The 21138-nt window shown below is 63.3% G+C and overlaps 1 protein-coding gene across 1 annotated transcript; it reads left to right on the forward strand.

Annotated features, from left to right (window-relative positions):
• Positions 1 to 200: 200 nt before the first annotated feature.
• Positions 201 to 20979, forward strand: CDH15 (cadherin 15). The gene is made up of 14 exons (XM_059905060.1): positions 201 to 316; positions 7069 to 7227; positions 7391 to 7546; positions 8602 to 8746; positions 15189 to 15349; positions 16064 to 16192; positions 16596 to 16781; positions 17732 to 17985; positions 18641 to 18783; positions 18944 to 19180; positions 19411 to 19650; positions 19785 to 19921; positions 20038 to 20205; positions 20428 to 20979. The coding sequence occupies exons 1-14, from the start codon at positions 275 to 277 to the stop codon at positions 20626 to 20628; spliced, it is 2358 nt and encodes a 785-aa protein (XP_059761043.1). The 5' UTR covers positions 201 to 274; the 3' UTR covers positions 20629 to 20979.
• The last annotated feature ends 159 nt before the right edge of the window (positions 20980 to 21138 follow it).

Genomic DNA, 21138 nt, shown 5'->3' on the forward strand with positions numbered 1-21138 from the left:
TGTCACTCAGCCACCCCCAGCCCCGCACACGTGCTGTAACTCAGCCCCCACGCCCCGCCCCGCACACGTGCTGTCACTCAGCCCCAGGCCCTGTCCCGCCCATGTGCTGTAACTCAGCCCCACGCCCCGCCCAGCCTCGCCCCCGCACACGTTCGTTATCACTCCCTCGCCAGGCCCGCCCCGCACACTTGTGCTGTCACTCAGCCGGGTCCTGTCCCAGCAGAAGGCGTCGCTCCCGCCGCCGGACACTCGGCCCGCTGCCCGCCGCCGGGCCATGGACGCCGCGCTCCTCCTCGCCCTCGGGCTGCTGGCCCAGGTAAGGCACGGGCGCTGCCCGGGGGTTTCTGGCCCCTGCACTGAGCGCCGGCGTCTTAGAGTGGGGCGTCCCGGCCTCGGGACCACTGGCTCTGGCCGCCTGGTGAGCGTCCCCCCTCACTCCCGCAGCCCCCCAGCTCCGGCTCGCCAGCTCGGGTTTCAGCCCCTGGCCCGAGAGCCGAGGGTTCTGCGTGGGGCAGCCCTGTCCAGGGGGGAGTGTAGCCGCCTCCGCTGGACCGGACGGGGAGCCAAGTTCGGGGACGGCCAGGAGAGCACCCAGAAGGCGGGCCCGCACTCCGGAGGTGCGCCCCTCAGCCCTGCTGGGGTCTGGGAGTGTTCAGTCTTGCGGGAGGCGAGGGAGAGGGGGCGGCAGGAGCACCCCGCGCTGGGAAAGCCTGGAGGCCTGGTCCCTAGGGACCCCCCCCCCCACCCCGTGAGCTGGCAGGTGATTCTGCTTAGTCTAGTTGGGTGGAGTCCGAGCCCCCGTGTGTCCGGCCGGCAGGGGCAGCTGTGGGCTCTGCCCTCCAGAAACCCCCTCTCCCTGGGGAGCCCTGTGCCCGGCACGCACAGCGGCTGCCCTCCGTGCCTCCCCCTGGGCCCTGGTCTCCCTGGTGGCAGCAGGACGGGCGGCCGGAGACACAGGCCGCCCCACTCGCCACACGGGCACCCCGGGGTGGGTGGGACCACGTCCTCTCGGCCCTTGGCTGCTGGGCAGGCGCTAGGCTGGGGCCAGGAGTGGAGCGTGTGGCCTCAGTGGTCTACGGGCTTCGGGGGACCGGGCTGAGCCGGGGTCACTGGTGAGGGCCAGGAGGACGGCCTCAGGCCTCTTACACCTGACGGGCGATGAGCACAGGCGTTGCCCTGCGCCCACGATTCATCACTCACTGCTACACTTCCAGACCCATCACGCAGAGCCGGACGCTGGTGAGCGTCCCCCCGCACTCCCGCAGCCCCCCAGCTCCGGCTTGCCAGCTCGGGTTTCAGCCCCTGGCAGCTCACTAGGTGCCGCCAGCCGGCCCCTCGAGCAGCTGGCCTCCGCCCCCCGCCCCAGCTACCCACACCCCCGCCTCTGGGCCTTCACTGACCCCCATGGAGACGGTGCCGGCCGCTCCCCACTGCCATGTCCAGCCGACCCAGAGCGAGGCTGTGGGCCCACGGCCTGTGCCCGTCGGCCTGCTGCTGGGCGCCCACCCGGGGCAGCGGGCTCTCTGCCCCCACCCCAGGGCCTGGATGCCCCCATGTGCTCCAGAAGGCTCCAGCCTGTAATGCCCCCACTATTCCTGCCCCTGCCCCGCATCAGGTGGCATGTCCTTGGAGGCCCACTCCTGGGTCTGGGGGTGTCATCCTTTGACCAGGCCCCAGGGGGACTCTGCTGTGGGGGAGGGCAGTAGATCCCTCTCAGATGCCTCTCCCCTCCCCCAGGGTCATGCCCAATGCGCCCGCTCCCAGACAGCTGGGGACTGCGGGAATTCTGGTGGCGCTGGGGGACCAGCCAACGGGCCTGGCCACTCATGTTCCCGCACTCCCCGCGGCTCAAATTAGCTCCGGTGTGAGGGGAGCGACTTCGGGACTGGCTGACATATGTCTTTGTCAGGACCTCGCACGGCCCTCCCCCATCCAGCTCAGCTTTCAGACTTTTGTCCTCTCCTGTCCAGACACATGGGTCCTGCAGCCGCTTCCCGGACACACCTTCCTCCACCTGCGGGAGCCCCCCAGCAGGGCTGTCTCGGGTGGGCCCCTGGGGTGGGGGCCTGTTGACCAGACTCCGCACAGGCCCGTCTTCTGCTTGGTGGCCTCGGGTGAGGCTCAGCCCTCCCTTGTGTCCCCTGAAATCTCAGGCAGGGGGCTTAGCGTGTGTCTTTTCGGAACTGGCCTCTATCGGCCCCTCACCTGTGCCCCACGGTGTCCCCAGTAGCTGGGCCTACACTGGGACCCCACCCTGCCTGGGGGTGGGGGGCCCAGATGGCAGACCCACGTGCTGCTGGAAGGGGCCCCAAGCCTGCGTCCGGCTCCACTGAGCCACATCGCTGCCCGTGCACTCACGTGCGGGGTCACCCCTCCAACATCACTTCCGGGCCTGGGTCCCTCAGATTCCAGGAAGCAGGTGGGAGGCCTGGAGCCTGGGGGAACGTGGGTGGGGTTTGCTTGGGCTGAGGGAGAGGCCCCACAAGCTCCCCAGGCCTGAGCCCCTTCCCCCCCCCGCTGGAATCCAGGCCACCCTGTTGCTGGATGGCCCAGCAGGCATCAGGCGTGCCAGGAATGGACGCAGCTGTCTGCCTGGCCCAGAGGGGCCCCTGCGGCTCTCCCCTGAGTCCCCCTCCAGCTGTTGCGGGCTTCAGAGGAGGGACGAGGATGGCGAGGCGAAGGGACAGCTGTTTTCTCCAGCCTCCCCCCCTCCCCCTCCCTGCTGACTGGGGCAGGCACCGTGCTCCCGGCTGTCCTGCCCACCTTGAGAGGACAGCGCCCCGATCTGGCTCCCCTCCGCGGCCCCGGTTACTGTCACACCGATGTGGGGCTGACTCCCCTGCCTGTTCTGGAGAAGACCGTGCGTGTCTGCCGTGGGGACCGTCCTGCTCCAGGACTTTCCCGTTGCCTCAGGGGGTCTTCACGGCTTGCAAAGCCGCCAGGAGTGTGGCTGAGGCTTCCTCCCAGAGGCCACGGGGCTCAGCAGAGCCCCAGAGCCCCTTCCCCAGCCGTGGCGGCCTCCGAGTCGTGTAAGGGTTGCCCGATTGCAGGGAGATGGGAGATGCACACGGGTCTCCTGCCCGCCACTCACAGGGGCCACTAGAGGCTGTAGTGCCAGGAGCTGAAGCAGGCTCTCCCCGCGGTCCCCCGGCCGCCCTGGTTACCAGCATCTCTACCCAGGGCAGGTGAGCCGTCAGCTTTCTTCCCAGGAGACGGGGCCGTGCCTCGTAATTCTTTGTTCCGAACCCACCGAGGGCTGGTGGAGAGAAGCAGAGAGCTCTGCGGGCTGCCCCCAGGCCCCCAGGCAGGACAGACCCCTGCAGAGGGCAAGGGCGGCAGGCATTCCCTCCAGGGCTCAGGCACTTGATCGCTTCTGAACAGTTGATGGTGGGGTGCATCCACCGTGCGCCCCAGAACCACCCCACACGCAGAGCCTCCGAGGGGTGGGGTGGGAGCCAGGTCAGGGCTGTGTGACCCTCAAGTCCCGCCTCTCAGCCCTGTGCCTGCCTTGATTCCCAGATGTTCCCAAGAATCACTTGGGGGCTTTGGGACCCCCTGGGAGTTCTAACTCAGTAGACCTGGGGTAAACTGGTGGAATCCATATTTTTTACTGACCTTGGTTGGTTCTCATGATGAGTCAAGTCTGGAAGCCCCAGCCGGTGGTGAAGTAGCCCAGCCCCACTGCGGGGGCCTGAAGGGGAGGAGGCGCCGTCACAGGTGCCAGGGGACAGGAACTGCCCAGAGGCCAGCGAGGCACCCGGAAGGAAGCATGTCGGGAGGAGGTGGCCAGCCGCTCTCGGGCTCAGGGCCTTGCCCGCCGTGGCCTGCAGCTAGACCGTGTCACCCACCCTGGCCCTTGCCTGGGTCTGGGGTGGGTGAGGCCACTCCTGCCCCTGCAGTGGGTTTGTAGGGTACTCACCGCGCAGCTGGGCCCCACGAGCTCCGAACCAGACGGGGAGCTCTCTTACTCGGCAGCCGTGGGGCTGGAGGCCGGGGCTGGGCCCACAGCGAGGGGGCAGTGGCCCGGCGTCTCCAGGGCTTCCAGGCTGTTCTCTCAGGCTCTTGGCTAAGGGAGCGGTGGAGGGTGAGCATGGGGGTGCCACCGGGCACCCACTGGGAGAAGTGGGTCCCTGACGCCCGCTGGTTCTGTGTGGTGCGGGGGCGGCGAGGGTGACAGCGTTTGCGAGCCATGTGCGCTCAACGTCCGCGGCTCTGTGCACGTGGCCCCGTCCCGGCTCCAGTGTCCTGTGATTCCCAGGCCTTCCCCGGCCACCTGCGTCTTCTGGGAAGGGGCTGGCGGGAGGACAAAGGACAAACCGAGAAGCGTCCCGAGAGCCGGAAGTCGGCTTTAGCCCAGTCTGGCCACCCCACCTACTGCAGCCTCTGATCTGGGCGAGGGGCCCCTGCCAAGGCTCTGCGGCTTCTGCTGACCTCGTGACCTTGGGCCGTGGAGAGTCTGGGGCCTAGGACTCCCAGACTCCACCCCGGCCACATGCCCTGTGCCGAGCCGGTGGGCGTCCTGGAGTGTCAGCAAAGCTGCTGGCAGGGGGCGGGCAGCCGGAGGCTCGGTGGGGGGCTGCAGGGGCGGAGGGGCCGGCCCAGGTACGGACAGGGCAAAGCGTGTCCCCCAGTGCCCCTCCAAGAGCCTGAGGCCCGGGAGCCCCTGCAGGCTGTCCCTCCCCCGCTGCTGGGGTCAGGGCGGTGCCTCTGTGTCACCGGGCATCACGGAAACGCTCCCTGCGATGGAGGTTCGGCGCTGGTGGACCTGTGGCTGCCCGGCCCTGCCGCTCCCTGGGGGCTGAGAGGGGCGGGGGGAGGGGCGGGGGGAGGGGGCAAGGGAGCTGCTGCCCCAAGATGCCCAGGAAACAGACGCTATCCCCCCCGAGCCTGTGACAAAGGCCGGCAGGTCTCCGCTTGGCGGGCACACCACGCTGGCCTGTGCTGGGCCGTCTTGGTGAGAAGCCAGCTGCCCGGGAGGCTTGGCGGCAGTGCTGCCATCTGTCGGGCCACGGGGAGCTTGGGGCCCTTTCTCCGAGCCGGGTGTGCGGCTACCTGGACCCCAGGCCCCTGGCGTTTCAAGTGCGGTGGCAGGACGAGGACTGGGAACCGGGGAGGTGGCCCGGGGCCCCCCAGGGAAGCTGACTTTAGTTTGGATGCCAGTGCAGTTCTGTCAGCAAAGTGTACAGGGACCCGGGGGGGCAGAACAGGGAGGCCGTGCAGGGGGGCACAGGCCAGAGGTTGCCCAGAAGAGCAGCCTCCTGGCTGAGGGGCATCTCCTCCCTCCCCTGCCCCACAAGTCCCCCCACTCACCAGTCACCATGCCCCTCTTCCCTGAGGCCACCAGCCCAGGCCTGGTCCCTCTACCGACCGCGACAGGGAAAGGGATGGAAACCTCAGCAGAAGTCGGGGGACCGGGGGGGCGGGGTCGAGGGGTCGAGGAGGGGAAGGGCCGTGGGAGGGGGAGGAAGCCCCCCCCCCCGTAGGGCCCAGGGCCAATCCGGCAGCGCAGAGCTCTGGGGAAGGGCCTGGCAGGAGCAGCTCCCCTGCATCTCCCGCCGCCGCCCGGCCTTGGATTTGGAGGGGGCTGGGCAGGGGGCAGCTGCAAACGCAGGGGGATTGGGGGGGTCATAACGGCCGTGGAAGGCGCGTTGCTCACGTTCTCCTATAGCCAGCCGAGCAGGGTCCCAGTAGCATCCCTGCCCCCGCCCTGGGCCCTGGCAGCCCTTATCCAAGTCCAGCCAGGCTCTGTACCCTCCAAGGGTGCCCCAGCGTCGGCCCCACTCATGAGCACAGAGGGCCCCAGTGCCTCCACGCCCAGCCGGCCACAGTGCCTGAGCCCACACTTAGACCAGCCACTGCCCGATCAAGGCGCGGGATATGGAGACCACGTGTTTAAACCAGGGCTGTCCCAGGAGACTCTGGGTGTTTGTTGGGGCTGCCGCCAGCTCTGCCCTCACCCCGCCAGGTGGCTTTCTTCTCTGCGCCTCAGTTTCCCGGTCTGAGGAGCGGGGGGGGGACGAGCTGACAGTGGGTCTGGGGAGGATTTCGGCACGGCGGGCGCCCTGCCCCCTGCCATGTTCCTGACTAGCCTCGGTGCTGAGCCCAGAGCTCAGCTCAGCGGGTGGTGGCAGGGCAGGGGGTGCATATCCCTGGCCCCGCCTGTGGGGTAGCGTCGCGGGGACACGGCTGTGCCGCACTGCGTCCTGCCTCTGCAGCCCCACAGGCCCCGAGCGCTGGGCTTCGGGGACATTGCACACAGGGCGCCCCTGTCCTCTGGGCGTGCGGAGCCGGAGAGAGCGTCCCGGGTTCCAGGTACTGAAGTGTTGGTGAGACGGTCACACCTGGTTCCACGGTTCTGGGAGAAAAACAGCACAGGCTGGGGATGGGCTCTGGGGGACCGGGGTGGCTGCGAGAGCCCAGAACACTCCAGCTGCCGCGTCCTCCCCGCCGGCCCCTCAGCCTCACAGCCGCACACGCCCCACCCCGCCGGTCCCTAGAGGCAGAGGCAGCGGGGCGGGCCCGTCCCAACCCCACGGGCAGCTGCCGCAGGGGGAGGGGAGCTGGGAGCTCAGCTACGTTTCATTTCCACAAAGCCACCCTGGGACAGACAGCCCCACCGCCTGATTCCCAGAGGCGTGTGGAGTGTCCCCCTCCCCAGCCTGGCAGAGGAGACCTGCCGTGTGAACAGCTGCCCTGGGTGCGGGAGGGGTGGGCGCTCTGGCCCCCCAGGTGGCCCCCCTCTCTGGGCCCCTTAGGACAAAAGCGCTGGCCTGGTCAACCTCGACCAGCCCTCAAGAGTTCAAGTCACGAGGAGGCCTGGGATGGCCGCGTGTTCCCCCCCACTGCCCCCAGCCCAGCCCAGCTGTCCGTCCTCTTCAACCCACCTCCCCCCCGGGAGCCAGGCTGCCTTCTGTCCCCCTGAGCACCCCATGCCCCCCAAGTCCTGGCGCCCGAACCTCCCCGGGCCGCACAACGGAGGGCTTGGCAGTCAGGGAGGGGACGTCCCGGCCCCAGTGGGGGAGCTCTGGGCGCTGCTGTGGTGGTGACGGAGGTTTTCCTTTGTTGCAGAGCCTGTGCCTGTCAGTGGGGGTCCCTGGGCTGAGGAGGCCCCATACCCTGTACCCCTGGCGCCGGGTGCCGGCACCGGGCCGCGTGCGGAGAGCCTGGGTCATCCCTCCCATCAGCGTGTCCGAGAACCACAAGCGCCTGCCCTTCCCCCTGGTGCAGGTGAGGGGCCGAGAGGGGCCCCAGAGCCGTGTGCTTTAGGACGGGGACACCCCTGGGGCCACAGGCTGCGTGACCCCATCCCAGCTGGGGGAGGGGCCGAGGGCTGCAGAGAGGGGAGACCCCTCCCCTGGGGCACCTCCCCAGCCCATTACCTGCCCCACAGATCAAGTCGGACAAGCAGCAGCTGGGCAGCGTCATCTACAGCATCCAGGGGCCCGGCGTGGACGAGGAGCCCCGGGGGGTCTTCTCCATAGACAAGTTCACGGGGAAGGTGTCCCTGAATGCCATGCTGGACCGTGAGAAGACAGACCGCTTCAGGGTAGGCCCCGCCCTGCCCTCCCCCTCCCCTCCCCGCCCCTCCCCTCCCCCTCCCCTCCCCTCCCCTCCCCTCGCCTCGGGGGGGGCCATGGCCACACCTCCACCAGCAAAACCCAGCATCCTTAACTGGGGGGCAGGGGTGGGATTTGGGACCGGCTGCCCAGGGAAGCAGGTGTTCAGGATCACAGGCTCGTTCGGCAGGTGCGTGAGCCGACTGAACGCTGGATCCTGCCCAGGAAAGCAACACCAGACACTGGTGTGGCCGGTTCTCCCCCGAGCCTGCTATGTGTGGTGAGGACGGGGTGCCGTGAGGCGTCCCACGGAACTGGCCACCCCCAGTGGCAGCTGCCCCGTGACTGTCAGGGTGGGGTGGCAGGGGAGGTGGGATGGGATCTGCCCATTGGAGGCCTTGGGATCGTCGGGTGTGTGCGAGAAAGGGCAGCGGGCGGGGGTGAGCAAGGGGCCGAGGAGGGGAGCCTGGAACTCGCCTGAGTCCCCTACAGACAGATGATCAGCCTCCCAGCCTGGCCTCCCTAAGATGTTGTTCAGACTTGCCCCGGGGAGGGGGCTTCAGCCTTTGCCTTTCATGTGCCCTGAGTCTCCCTCAGACTTTTGAGAACCAGCTCTTGGTTCCCTTACACAGAGAGTTAGAGGGTGTGTTTGCCCTGGAAGTTGTACCAAGTCTGTTCTCCAAAGGGACAGGAGATGGTTGAAGTTAAAATTTCACGTGTGGAGAGGAAAGGAAACTTCAAAAGCAGCCAAAACTGTTCACAGAAAAAGGGAGAGGGACCAGGAGCGCTAGGAAGAGCATTGCTTCAGCCACGCTCGAAACATAGCTGTGGGCTTCCTGGTGGCCACGGCAAGAGGGGGAGCGTGGTGGCCGCCCTGCCTGCTGGGAGAACCCAGGCTCCCCTTGAGGGAAGTCCCACCGGCCCGGCACTGCCCCGTCCCCGTGCCGCTTCTCACCTGTTTCTGGCAGGACACAGAGTCTGCGCTCACTGCCGCTCTTGCCCTCGTGGGGGCCACAGTGCCATCCCCTGCTCTCTGCTTGACCAGCTCAGGGCCTTCGCTCTGGACCTGGGGGGGTCCACCCTGGAGGAGCCCACGGACCTGGAGATCGTGGTTGTGGACCAGAACGACAACCGGCCCGTCTTCAGGCAGGAGGTGTTCACTGGCCAGGTGCTGGAGGGCGCCGTCCCAGGTGAGCCGGGTGGGTTCCCGTGGGGCAGGGAGCTTCGCGAAGGGCGCTGGGTAGGTCAGAAGTCCAGGGTTTCCCTTCAGCAAGAGCTTCAGAGGTCCTTCGGAGAGTCTAAAAACACGTAAACAGTCAACAGGACGGAGGGAATTTCCACAAGTCGACTCAAGCCTCTTCCCATTGCAATATACATGTCAACCCCCAAATCTTCCAGAGTTCAGAGAGCATTCCTGGATGGCAAAGCTCTGGTGGTTTCTGTTGCTCTCCCCTCCCCCTCCTCCCCCCTCCCTCCTCCTCCTCCCCCCTCCTCCTTCTAAATAGAGGTGACATTCACATAACATAAAATTAACCACTTTGAAACAAACTTTTCAGTAGCATTTAGCACATTCACAGTGTTGTGCAATCAACACCTCTGTCTCCTTCATCCCCGAGAGGCGACCCCCCCTGCCCATTATCAGTCACTGCCTCTCACTGCTTATTAATTCCACACTGAGTGCAGGAACCGCTGACCCTCTGTCCCTTCTGAGTCCTCACAGGGCAGACTTGCTGGCCTGATTCTGTTCCAGGCAGGACAGACATTCCAGACAGCGCTCCTTCCCCTCCCCACCTGGTCCCCGGGGCTCTGGTCAGATCCCAGGCTGGTGGCAGACCGGAGGCCTTCAGAGCACACCAGTGACTCGGTGTAACTTCAGAGTCAGGGGGTTAACACTAACACATAGTGACGTCTCACTTGCACGCCTGTTCAGCTTCAGCTGCCCAGTCAAGCCTTTTACAGCAAAGGAGGTCCTGCCTCTGCCCACAGCCCCTGCGTCTTGTCCGAGCCTTGTCTGTTCCTGCATGCCGTCCACCTTTTCCTTTACGGCCTCTTGCACACGGAGGGTGGTTGCTTCAGTTCTGTCAGATAAAAGCCCAAGTGTCTGGTTGGCCGTACATCTGGTTCTGTTGGCTGTTTAACCACTGAGGTGGAGCTTTTCCCTCTTGCTCTGTGTGTAAGAGCACAGGAGGGCTGGGGGCCGGCCCACTGTGGGGAGAGGGGGCGGGCCTAGCCTCTGCCGCTGCTTGAGCTCAGCTCCCGGGGGCCTCTCTGCGTTCCCGCCACGGCAGCACAGCCCTGCACGCAGAGGGGCCCCTAGCAGGGTGACAACCCTTGCGTGCCATCTGGCAGGGCTCCTGGGGTGCTGGGGGGTGGGCGGTCTCGGTCGTAGGTGGTCCCTGAGCCCCTGGGGTGGGGCTCCTTCGGGGTCCCTGCTCCTCCCCCAAAGGCGAAGCGCCATCCCTCCAGCCCAGCAGCCCCACCCTCACCCTGTGATTGTGGACCACCAGTGGCCTTCCCCACGCCACGGCCACCCTGTGGCCTGAGCCGAGGGGCCCTCCCGGGTCTCCTCCCGCCCCGCCTTCCCTGGGAGCACTCAGTGGGCGCCTGGGAAAGGGCACAGACCCCCGTGTGGGCACCCAGGGACCGCCAGCAGCTGTGCCAATCTTGGCCCCTCTTCCTGCTTCCAGGGGGTCGCTGCACCTGCTCCACCGGGGAGCCCCAATGTGTGCACCTCCTGGGGGGTCACAGCCTGGACTCGGGGGTGTCAGGTCGCCTGCGCGTCACCATCTGACGGGCTCACACAGGTGTGATCTTGATTCCCCTTCGTTCTCGTCGTGGTGGCAGGACTGAGGCCCCCACCTGCTCACGCCCCCTCACTGGGGACGGGTCCTCAGCCGCTAGGTGTTCATGACACTGACTGCTCTTTCGCCAAATTTTACTGTGGCAAAGTACATATAACAGAATTCAGCACCTTAACCACCTTTAAGCGTTTGGGTCACTGGTTCTAAGCCCGTTCACGTCGTCGCGCAGCCACCGCCAGCACCCGTAGCATTTTCTCATTTTCCCAAACTGGAGCTCTGTCCCCATTAAACACTAGCTCCCCATTTCCCCCTCCAGCGCCTGGCACGCACTGTCTACTTCTTGTCTCTACGGTTTGACTGCGAATGAGTGGAATCATGTAGTATTTGTTCTCCTGTGTCTGGCTGATTTCACTGATCATCCTGTCCTCAGGGCTCATCAATGTGGGAGTCCGTGTCAGAATCACCTTCCTTTTCAAGGCTGAATAATACTCTATTGGATGTTTATACCACATTTTGTTTATCTGTTTATTCTTCAGTGGACCCTTGGGTTGCTTTCACTTTTTAGCTGTTGTGAATAGTGCCGCAGTGAACATGGGGGTACAAATATGTCTTTGAGACCCTGCTTTCAATTCCTTTGGGTATGTACCCAGAAGTGGGGCTGCTAGATCAAATGGTAGTTCTGTTTTCAATTTTTAAAAATTATTTTATTTATTTATTTATTTTTGGCTGCGTTGGGTCTTCGTTGCTGCGCGCCGGCTTTCTCTAGTTGTGGCGAGGGGGGGCTACTCTTCGTTGTAGTGCGCGGGCTTCTCGTTGTGGTGGCTTCTCTTGTTGTGGAGCACGGGCTCTAGGTGCGCGGGCTTCAGTAGCTGTGGCTCGTGGGCTCAGTAGTTGTGGCACACGGGCTTAGTTGCTCTGTGGCAGGTGGGATCTTCCCCGACCAGGGCTCGAACCCGTGTCCCCTGCATTGGCAGGCGGGTTCTTAACCACTGTGCCACCAGGGAAGTCCCTATTTTTAATTTTTTGAGGATCCTCCATGGTGTTTTCCACAGTGGCCGCACCATTTTACATCCCCACCAGCACTGTAGGAGGGTCCCAGTTTCTCCACGTCCTCACCAGCGCCTGTGGCTTTTTGTTTTGTTTTGTTTTATTGTTGTTGTTAGCAGCCGTCCTAATGGGTGTGAGGGGGTATCTCGTGATTCTCATCTGCATTTCCCTAATGATTAGCCATGTCGAGCGTTTGTTCATGTGCATATTGACCACTTGTATATCTTCTTTGGAGAAAAGACTGTTCAAATCCCTTGCCCATTTTTGAATTGAGTTGTTTGTTGGTTTTTTTTTGTGGTTGAGTTTTACGGGTTCTCTATATATCCTGGATATTAATCCCTTATCAGATATATGATTTGCAAATATTTTCTCCCATTTCGTGGGTTGTCTTTTTACTCTGTTGATAGTGTCTCTTTTTTTTTTTTTTTTTTTTTATAAATGGTGGGGTTTTTTTTTTATTTTATTTTATTTATTTATTTATTTTTATTTATGGCTGTGTTGGGTCTTAGTTCCTGTGCGAGGGCTTTCTCCAGTTGCGGCAAGCAGGGCCCACTCTTCATCGCGGTGCGCGGGCCTCTCACTATCGCGGCCTCTCTTGTTGCGGAGCACAGGCTCCAGACGCGCAGGCTCAGTAATTGTGGCTCATGGGCCCAGTTGCTCCGCGGCATGTGGGATCTTCCCAGACCAGGGCTCGAACCCGTGTCCCCTGCATTGGCAGGCAGACTCCCAACCACTGCGCCACCAGGGAAGCCCGATAGTGTCTCTTGATGCATTTTTAAATGTTCATGAAGTCCGATTTGTCTATTTTTGTTGTTGTTGCCTGTGCCTTTGGTGTCATATCCAAGAAATCATTACCTTCGTGACATTACCAGTGTCATGAAGCTTTTGCCCTGTGTTTTCTTCTAAGAGTTTCATAGTTTTACGTTGTACACTTAGGTTTGATCCACTTTGAGTTGATTTTTGTATATGCTGTTAAATAATTATGGGTCCAGCTCCATCTTTCTGCATGTGGATGTCTTTCCCAGCACCATTTGCTGAGGAGACTGCCCTCTCCACGTTGAATGGTCCTGGCATCCTGTGTAAAATCACCTGCCCATGGATGTGAGGTTTATTCTTGGGCTCTCTCTTCGGTTCCATTGGTCTATGTGTCTATCTTGAGGGCAGGTGCACACTGATTGCTGTACTTTTTTCAGAAAGTTTTGAAATCAGGAAGTGTGTCCTCCAGCTTTGTTGTTTTCCAGGATTGTTTTGGCTCTTCAGGGTCCCTTGAGATCTTATAGGAATTTTAAAATGAGTTTTCTGTTTATATAAAGAAACTGTCCTTAAGATTTTGATAGGGATTGCACTGAATCTGTAGGTCGCTCTGAGCGGTACTGACATCTTAGCAACAAGTCTTCCAAGCCATGAACATGGTCTGTCCATTTATTTGTGTTTTCTCAATTTCTTTCACTGATCTTTTGTAGTTTTCATTGTGAAAGTCTTTCACCGCCTTGGTCACGACACTGACATCCTGGGGCATTTAGGCAGTTGTTGTGATGATTGCGTGGGTCTGTGTGGCTGGAGCCCCCTCAGGAGGCATGAACATCCCGTTCCTGGAGATGCCGATTTGGGTCTGTAGTTCAGGGGGTGTCCGCTAGGCTTCTCCACTCTGGTTTTTCTCCTTTTCCCTTTGTAATTAATAGGTGTCTTGTGGGAGACCCTTTGAGACCGTGCAGGTATCCTGCTACCCCTCAAGCTGCCACCCAGCAGCATTAGCACTCCTGGCGGCTCTTGCCTGCATCCGGTGTTGTTCTAATTCATTGTTTCTTCTTCGTCATCACTTGGCTTTCTATTAGATGTTAGGACTTTCAGTACCCCTATTTATGAATATATGTGTGTATGTGTTACCCACCAGGGCTCTTGGCCTCCTTAATCAATAGAAATCGATCAAAGGCCAGACAAGAAATTCAGGCAAGGCTTTATTGGGGCCCCTGCTGCAGCAGTGGGGAGTGAGAACAAGAAACAGGTTCCCTTGCTAGCTTGCTCCTGAGGGGGGGGGGGGGCGAGCTTGTTCTTTATATGGGGTGAGGGTAGCGGTGTGTCCAGGGGTCAGGCCGGAGGGGTGGCTTAGGTGGTCTGCCGTAAACAGAAAACTCATTCTAAAATTCCTATAAAATCTCAAGGGACCCTGAATAGCCAAAACCATCCTGGAAAAGAACAAAGCTGGCGGACACACTTCCTGATTTCAAAACTTTCTCCAAAGGTACAGTAATCGGTGTGCAGCTGCCTTCAAGACAGACACATAGACCGTAGACCAATGGAACCGAATAGAGAGCCCAAGAATAAACCTCACATCCACGGGCAGGTGATTTTACACAGGATGCCAGGACCGAGCAACGTGGAGAGGGCAGTCTCCTCAGCAAATGGTGCTGGGAAAGCTGCACACCCACATGCACCACCTTCGGTGGCGGTGTGTGCGCGGGGCACGCACAAGTACCCTGCTTTTGCTCCCGGCCCGTTTTTGCTCTTCAGAAGTGGCAATTGGGCTTTTTAGTCTCTTTGTATCTCGTCCAGAACTTGCTCTAACTGCTACGTACATAGTTATTTTTAGCCCCTTGTAGTTTCTTTGTATTCTGGAGCTCGAGGAGACGTGTGTCCAGGCGCAAGCCCTGCAGCAAAGGGTCCCAGGTCCCAGCCTGTCTCGTATGTGTTTTGTTCACATGTATCTGTCTGCACTTACGGAGTCTTGCTTCATTCAGTGGGTTATGATTCTTTGCACCGTTGTTTTGAAGCTCAAATCGTCCCAGATATGGTCGATCAGAAGCTCATCAAACCGGCCCAGGCCCTTTCAGCAGCCGGAGCTGGGAAATAAGCTCACATGCATACAGGCGTGCGTGTGTGTGCGCGTGCTCTCTCACAGCTGTGTTCACATGTCTCTCTACCTTCATCACAAGTCTCGAGTCCTCTCTGGCACCTCCACTTCCGATCCAGCTCTGCAGGGTTCCTTTTGGGTCCTCTTCTCTGGTGGCGAGAAGCCGGGCTCCAGTCGCCCCAGGAGTTTGCGCACTTGCTCAGTCATAGAGAGCCTGGCAGGTGCTTTTGGAAGCGCTCGCCTGCACCCCCGTGGCAGGGTGCCTATTCTAAACATTCTTTTCGGCTTTAGCCTGGGGTCCAGCATCATGCCAGGAGTTACCTGCTAAGGTAGCTTCCCACCTTCTAAGGCTGGGTCAGTGGCCGGGTCACTACCGTTCATCAGACACCAGCATGACACTCAGCTGACCCGTCAGGGCCCAGGAGGGGCTGGGATGAGCCCAGTCACAGGTGGGGGGAGGGGTGCCAGCTCCTCGGGTGGCCCGAGGCTGGTCCACCTCACCGGGATAACTTTTAGTACACCTGATCTGGGCCGGTGGGGGGAGGGGTGGTCAGACCTGAATTGCTCCAGAAAACAGGTGGACACAGGTGCTGAGGCGCCCCCAGGACCCCTGCAGAGGCCCTTCTCTCCTGAGATTCAGGGCCTTGTTTGCCCCAGAGCGCAGGTGCGGCCCTGGGCGCTGCTTCGCTCCGCCTGGGGCTGATTCCCCGGGGGGTCGCCTGGTCTGTCTCGGGGTTCTGCAGGAGACAGGTGTCAGCTGTGTGCACCGGGCACCCGACCTCATCCCCACAAGCGACACGAGCCAGGACGCCGGGACGCTTGCACATGCAAGGCTGATCGGGGGCCTGGACCTGGTGCGGCAGGCCGCAGGGGAGCGGGCGACGCGCCCTGGCACCCGTGGGTGTCACCCCCACATGTCCCCGCCTTTCCCAGGCACCTACGTGACCAGGGCTGAGGCCACAGATGCGGACGACCCGGAGACGGACAACGCGGCCTTGCGATACTCCATTCTGGAGCAGGGCGGCCCCCAGCTCTTCAGCATCGACCCGCACACGGGGGAGATCCGCACGGTGCAAGTGGGCCTGGACCGTGAGGTGAGGCCACGCAGCCGCACCCTGACAGCTGAGGCAGGGCAGCCCCCAGACGAGGGGTCCGAGTGCCGCGGACACTCCGTGGCCCTGGGCTCCGGCAGACCTGCCCCGCGGGTGGTTGTGCGGTTCGGTCCAGAGACGGTGTGAGGGGCCCTCAGCGTGTTTTCTGCCGGAGACCTCCCCCACCCTGTTGCCTGCAGAGCAGTAGGGCTCCTCGGCCTGGGGTGGGCCCACAGCGACCACGCATGCTGCAGAGAAACAGTCGCCCTCCGGCCGGCCGTGCCCGCTCTTCCCCTGTGGGGCCCCTGGCTGCCGGGCTTCTGTGTGGCATTGGCACCTCACCTCCAGGAAGCCCTCCTTGGTTTCCCCAGGGCCACTCGCTGCGTTAGGTGATTTCTGTCCCCTCTCTCGGCAGCTGCACCTGGCTCCCCCGGACAGGGAGCTCACACCCCAGTGCAGCAGGTGCCCCATAAGTGCTTATCCGACTCGGCAACTGACCTCTTGCCCACTCACAGGCTGGGGCAGAGTCTGGGGTTCACAGCGGTGCCGTCGGACCCTGAGAGGCTAGGCAGCCTGTTTCGCCCCAGAGCTTGGGAGCAGGACAGGTGCTGGAGCCTCCTGGGGTCTGCCTGCCCTGCCCTCAGGCCCTAAGGTGGCTGACCAGCCCTGCCCTGCTCTCCACCTGGGTCTCCTGACCCCGTGTCACTGTGCTCCTAGGTGGTCGCCGTGTACAATCTGACCCTGCAGGTGGCGGACATGTCTGGAGACGGCCTCACCGCCACTGCCTTGGCCATCATCACACTGGAGGATGTCAATGACAACGCCCCCGAGTTCACCAGGGATCAGGTGCTGCCACCGTCCTCACCTCCACCGGCCGCTGCTCAGGGCTGACCTCCCCCCCATCCTGAGGCTTCTGGTGGGAGGGAGGCTAGGTGATCAGAGGAGGCATCCTGTGTGGATCGTGCAGGATACCCTGCCGGAGGCCAGCATGGGGGGGCTGTGAGCGTGTCAGGAGCTGGAGGGCCCTGGAGGGAAGCCCCCAAGACCCTGGGGTGTGACCTGTCCCCAAGCCTTCCTGGGTGGGAGGGAGCGGCGGCCCTGCCTTCCGGGGAAGATGTGCCCAGCACATGGCCGAGACTGGGAGGGGGCTCCTGGTGCCCTGGACTCCTCATGGGTGGGCAGTGGGAGGGTGAGCCCGCAGGGGACCGTCCCCCGCCCACCCGTGGGTAATGGGGCCGAGTTCCCACAGTTCTTCCTGGAGGCCACGGAGGCCGTCAGCGGAGTGGACGTGGGGCGGCTTGAGGTAGAGGACCGGGACCTGCCCGGCTCCCCCAACTGGGTGGCCAGGTTCACCATCCTGGAGGGCGACCCTGACGGGCAGTTCGCCATCCGCACCGACCCCAGGACCAACGAGGGCGTGCTGTCTGTGGTGAAGGTGAGCTGCGGAGGGTGCCTCTCCTCACACCCTGGGACCCCGTTTGGACCCTCTGTGCATCCTTAGGAGGGGAGCCAAGGGGACCAAGAACGCTAGGACTGTGGGCTCGGGCCACGCTGACCACGGGGGACGGGGCTGGAAGGAGGGGGCAAGCCCACATGTTACTTCCAGAGTCTTGCCACTTAAAGTATGTGATCAGCATGCACAAATACAGACCTCACGTGTTGGCCAACCTGAGACCAGGGACAAAACCAGCAGGAGACACGTGTGCACACATACGTGGGCACACACCTGCGCACACAGGTGCACACATACACCCGTGCATACACACACGTGCATACACGTGCAGAGAGATGCAGATGAGCTCTCAACACAGGAAGAGCTTTATTGCCGGAGACTGGCTCACGCCGGCCGTCGTGCAGGCTGCTGGCGAGTCCAGAGTCTGCAGGGCTGCGACAGGCTGCAAAGTCAGGAGCTGAGGCTGCATCTGGAGGTGGGATCCCTTCTTCCCCAGGGCAACCTCAGGTTTGCTCTCAGAGACTCTCACCCACAGATGAGACCCACCCAGGTTCTTCAGGACCATCTTCTTTGTGTAAAGTCAGCTGATTGTACAGGTCAGTTCAACCACGTCCACCACATACCTTCTTAGCAAGGCCCAGGTGAGTGTCTGCCTGAGGCATTGAGGAGGATGCCCGGCCAGGGGACGGGAAACTGACCTCACAACACCCAACACATATGTTTGCGTGATGAGTAGCCGTCATTTTTACATTAGTTTTTGTGCCTTTTTGTCGTGCATGATTTTTGTTTTCCCGAGGCTTTAAGCAGAAGGAAAGAAGGGGCTCTGAGGACAGCCCAGAAGAGGCCTCTCCAGGCCGCGGCTGCCTCTGGGTTCCCTGAATGGGGGGAGGGGTCCGGGGTCCTGACGGGCGGCCGCCCTGCTTCCCCTACAGCCCCTGGACTTTGAGAGCCGGGAGCGGTATGACCTCAAAGTGGCGGTGCGGAACGAGGCTCCCCTGCAGGCAGCTGCCCCCAGGGCCGCGCGCGGCCAGGCCAGGGTCCGCGTGCAGGTGCGGGACGTCAACGAGGCGCCCGTGTTCCAGGAGAACCCACTGCGGACCAGCCTGGCCGAGGGGGCGGCCCCAGGAACCCCCGTGGCCACCTTCTCTGCCCGAGACCCCGACACCCAGCAGCCGCAGAGGCTCAGGTGGGGGCCCCGGGGTGAGCAGGGGGAACTCACAGCCCCACTCCGCCTCCCAGCCAGGGTAGAGGCACAGCTAAGGGTACTGAGCCCTGTGCCCGGAGGGTCCCCATCAGGGCCCTGGTCAGAGGGCAGAGGGCTCACCTGTGTGCATCACCAAGAGCCCAGGGGCTCTCAAGTACCGTGCGTGTGTGTGTGTGTGTGTGTGTGTGTGTGTGTGTGTTCACATGACCTCGTCCTGTAGGCAGGACCGGGGTGCATCTGGCGCACACTGACACGGCCCGTCTGTGTTGGCTAGCCTCTGAGCATCCGGCCCTGTCTGTTCCAGGGAGCCGTTGGTCCCATAGGACTGGCTGTTACTGTCTTGGATTTCACCCCCTGCCCTGACCCTATGTACCCGTGTCTGTCAACACGGTGCCCACCGTTGAATCCTGGCTGTCACTCAGTGGCCACGGGGCCCTGGGCGGCTCACCTGCCCTCCCCGAGCCTCAGTTTTTTCATCTGTTGATTGGGATGGAAAATACCAGCTTAGGGCTGTGGAAGGACTATCCTTAAAGGCCTGTGTATGTGTGCGTGTGTGCGCGTCTACACGTGAGCACACCTCGGGGGTCCGGCTCCGGCTCAGGGCCACCCTGTGCCCTCCTCCCCTCCTCGCCAACAGCTACTCCAAGGACTATGACCCTGAAGACTGGCTGCAAGTGGACGGGGCCACCGGCCGGGTCCAGACCCAGCGCGTGCTCAGCCCTGCATCCCCCTTCCTCAAGGACGGCTGGTACAGGGCCATCATCCTGGCCCGGGATGATGGTGAGTGTGGAGCTCGGCCCGGGTTCCAGGGCTCCCTGACCCTGGCCGGGGCCCCTGCTGCCGCCCAAGGGCTGAGAGCGGGCGCTCCACCGAGCAGACTTCAGGGGTGGGCGGGGGCTCTGCAGGGGCAAGGGGCCCACCAGGCCTCTCCTGCTTGCAGCCTCCCCACCCAGCACGGCCACAGGGACCCTGTCCGTTGAGATCCTGGAGGTCAACGACCACGCCCCTGAACTGTCCCCACCGTGGGGCAGCCTGTGCAGCATGCCAGACCAGGGCCCCGGCCTTCTCTTGGGGGCCACGGATGAGGACCTGCCCCCCCACGGGGCCCCCTTCCACTTCCAGCTGAGCCCCAGGCTCCCAGAGCTGGCCCGGAACTGGAGCCTCAGCCAGGTTAACGGTGAGCTCGCCCCACGGCCCTGGGGGTCCCGAGCCGGGGGCAGGTCCCCACTGGTTCCCACCTCAGTGCACTGCATCCTCGGGCCCGCAGGGATCAGTTATCGTACACAGGGGACGGGTGGGGAACCGAGGCCTAGCCTCTCAGGATCCCCGCCCAGCCGGCTGCCGAAGCACAGGCGCGGAGGGGCGTGGCCGCCCCCGGCCCCTGCTGACCGCCAGCACCCTCCGCAGTGAGCCATGCGCGCCTGCGGCCGAGGCTCCGGGTCCGGGAGGGGCTGCACCGCCTTAGCCTGCTGCTGCAGGACTCCGGACAGCCGCCCCAGCAGCGCGAGCAGCCCCTGAACGTGAGCGTGTGCCGCTGCGGCCTGGACGGCGCCTGCCTGCCGGGGGCCGCCGCGCTGCGGGCGGGTGGCGCGGGCATCAGCCTGGGCGCCCTGGTCATCATGCTGGCCAGCGTCATCCTGCTGCTCTGTGAGTGCCCGCGCCTGCACATCCCCGCGCCCGCCCCGCGCCACCTGGCAGCCCCGCCCCGCCCCGCCCCACCCCCGCCCGCCCGCCCGCCTGGCCCCGCCCCACACCGACCTCCGCCCCCTCCCCCACCCCAGTGCTGGCCCTGCTGGTGGCCCTCCTGGCGCGGTGCCGGCAGCAGTCCTGTGACAAGAAGCTTCTGCACGGGCTGCAGGACGACCTTCGGGACAACATCCTCAACTACGACGAGCAGGGGGGCGGGGAGGAGGACCAGGTGAGGGGCCGGGGTGGCTTACACGTGCTGAGGGGCTCCCCAGGGGCCCCAGCTGGCCAGCCGCCTCCCGACCCGCGATGGCTGCGGCTCACCCCACGCGCTCCATCCCTCCTCAGGACGCCTACGACATGGACCAGCTGCGCCACCCGGCAGAGCTGGCGGCCCTGGGCGCCCCCCTGGGACGGCCTTCTCTGCGCAGAGACGCCCCGTTCAGCCGAGCGCACCCCCAGGCCCCCCGTGTGCTGCCCACCAGCCCCTCTGACATCGCTGACTTCATCCACGAGGCAGGTGCCCCAGGGGTGCCCCGTACCCCGTTCCCCCACCCCACAAGCCTGAGGCATCGCTCTGGGGTTGGACAGACGGGTGGTGGTTCTTGCCAAGGAAGGAGAGTCGCCCAGAGAGAACCTTGCCTCCAACCCGTCTCCTGGGGCCAGGCCTCAGCCGAGCCGGTGGCGGAGGGCACTTGGCCGGCGCGTGCTGGTCCTGAGCCCCAGGCCTCTCCACAGGGCTTGGAGGCCGTGGACGGTGACCCCACTGTCCCACCCTACGACACGGCTCTCATTTACGACTACGAGGGGGACGGTTCCGTGGCGGGGACACTGAGCTCCATCCTGTCCAGCCTGGAGGACGAGGACCAGGACTACGGCCGCCTCTGGGACTGGGGGCCCCGCTTTGCCCGGCTGGCCGACTTGTACGGGCCCCCGTGAGGGCACCAGGCAAGAGGCTTTCTGATGGGGACCTGCACCCACCCTGCTGAGGGCACGGCCACAGGGGCCTGAGCGGACATGCCGGACTTGGCTGTGTGTCCAGATGGACGGAGGGCCCTGGGCCCCGCCCTGGGGCCTTGGTCAGCCTGGTCTCCGCCAGGGGAAGTCAGGGCCCCAAGCCTGGAGTGGGGTGGCCAGAAGGAGGCGCCCCTCCTGCCCCGTCAGTCGCCTCCAGTGGGGTCAGAGGCCCCATTCCCAACTCTGCTTCCCAGCCACGCTGATCTCATCTCTGTATGAGGGGAAGCAGCTCTCGGGCAAACGTGAATTAAAGACGCGCTCATCTCTCCAGTGCACGCGTGGCACGACGACTTGCAGGGCCTTTCTGCACCTCAGTCCCACCAGAGCTGCAGCAGTGGGCTGGCCCCAGCTGCCCCCCGAGGGGGTGGGGGCAGTGGGAGGGGCTGCGGATGCCTGGTTGTGAGGGGGAGGTGGACACCAGAAGCCCCCTTC

This window comes from Balaenoptera ricei, chromosome 19, assembly GCF_028023285.1.
Source record: "Balaenoptera ricei isolate mBalRic1 chromosome 19, mBalRic1.hap2, whole genome shotgun sequence".
NCBI classification, from domain to species: Eukaryota; Metazoa; Chordata; class Mammalia; order Artiodactyla; family Balaenopteridae; genus Balaenoptera; species Balaenoptera ricei.

Bases quoted from the DNA above. Each gene is read 5' to 3' on its own strand.
- CDH15 (XM_059905060.1), top strand. From the start codon at position 275: ATGGACGCCGCGCTCCTCCTCGCCCTCGGGCTGCTGGCCCAG. The intron at 7,228-7,390 runs GTGAGGGGCCGA...CCTGCCCCACAG, and splicing joins TGCCCTTCCCCCTGGTGCAG to ATCAAGTCGGACAAGCAGCA. The intron at 17,986-18,640 runs GTGGGGGCCCCG...CCTCGCCAACAG, and splicing joins CAGCAGCCGCAGAGGCTCAG to CTACTCCAAGGACTATGACC.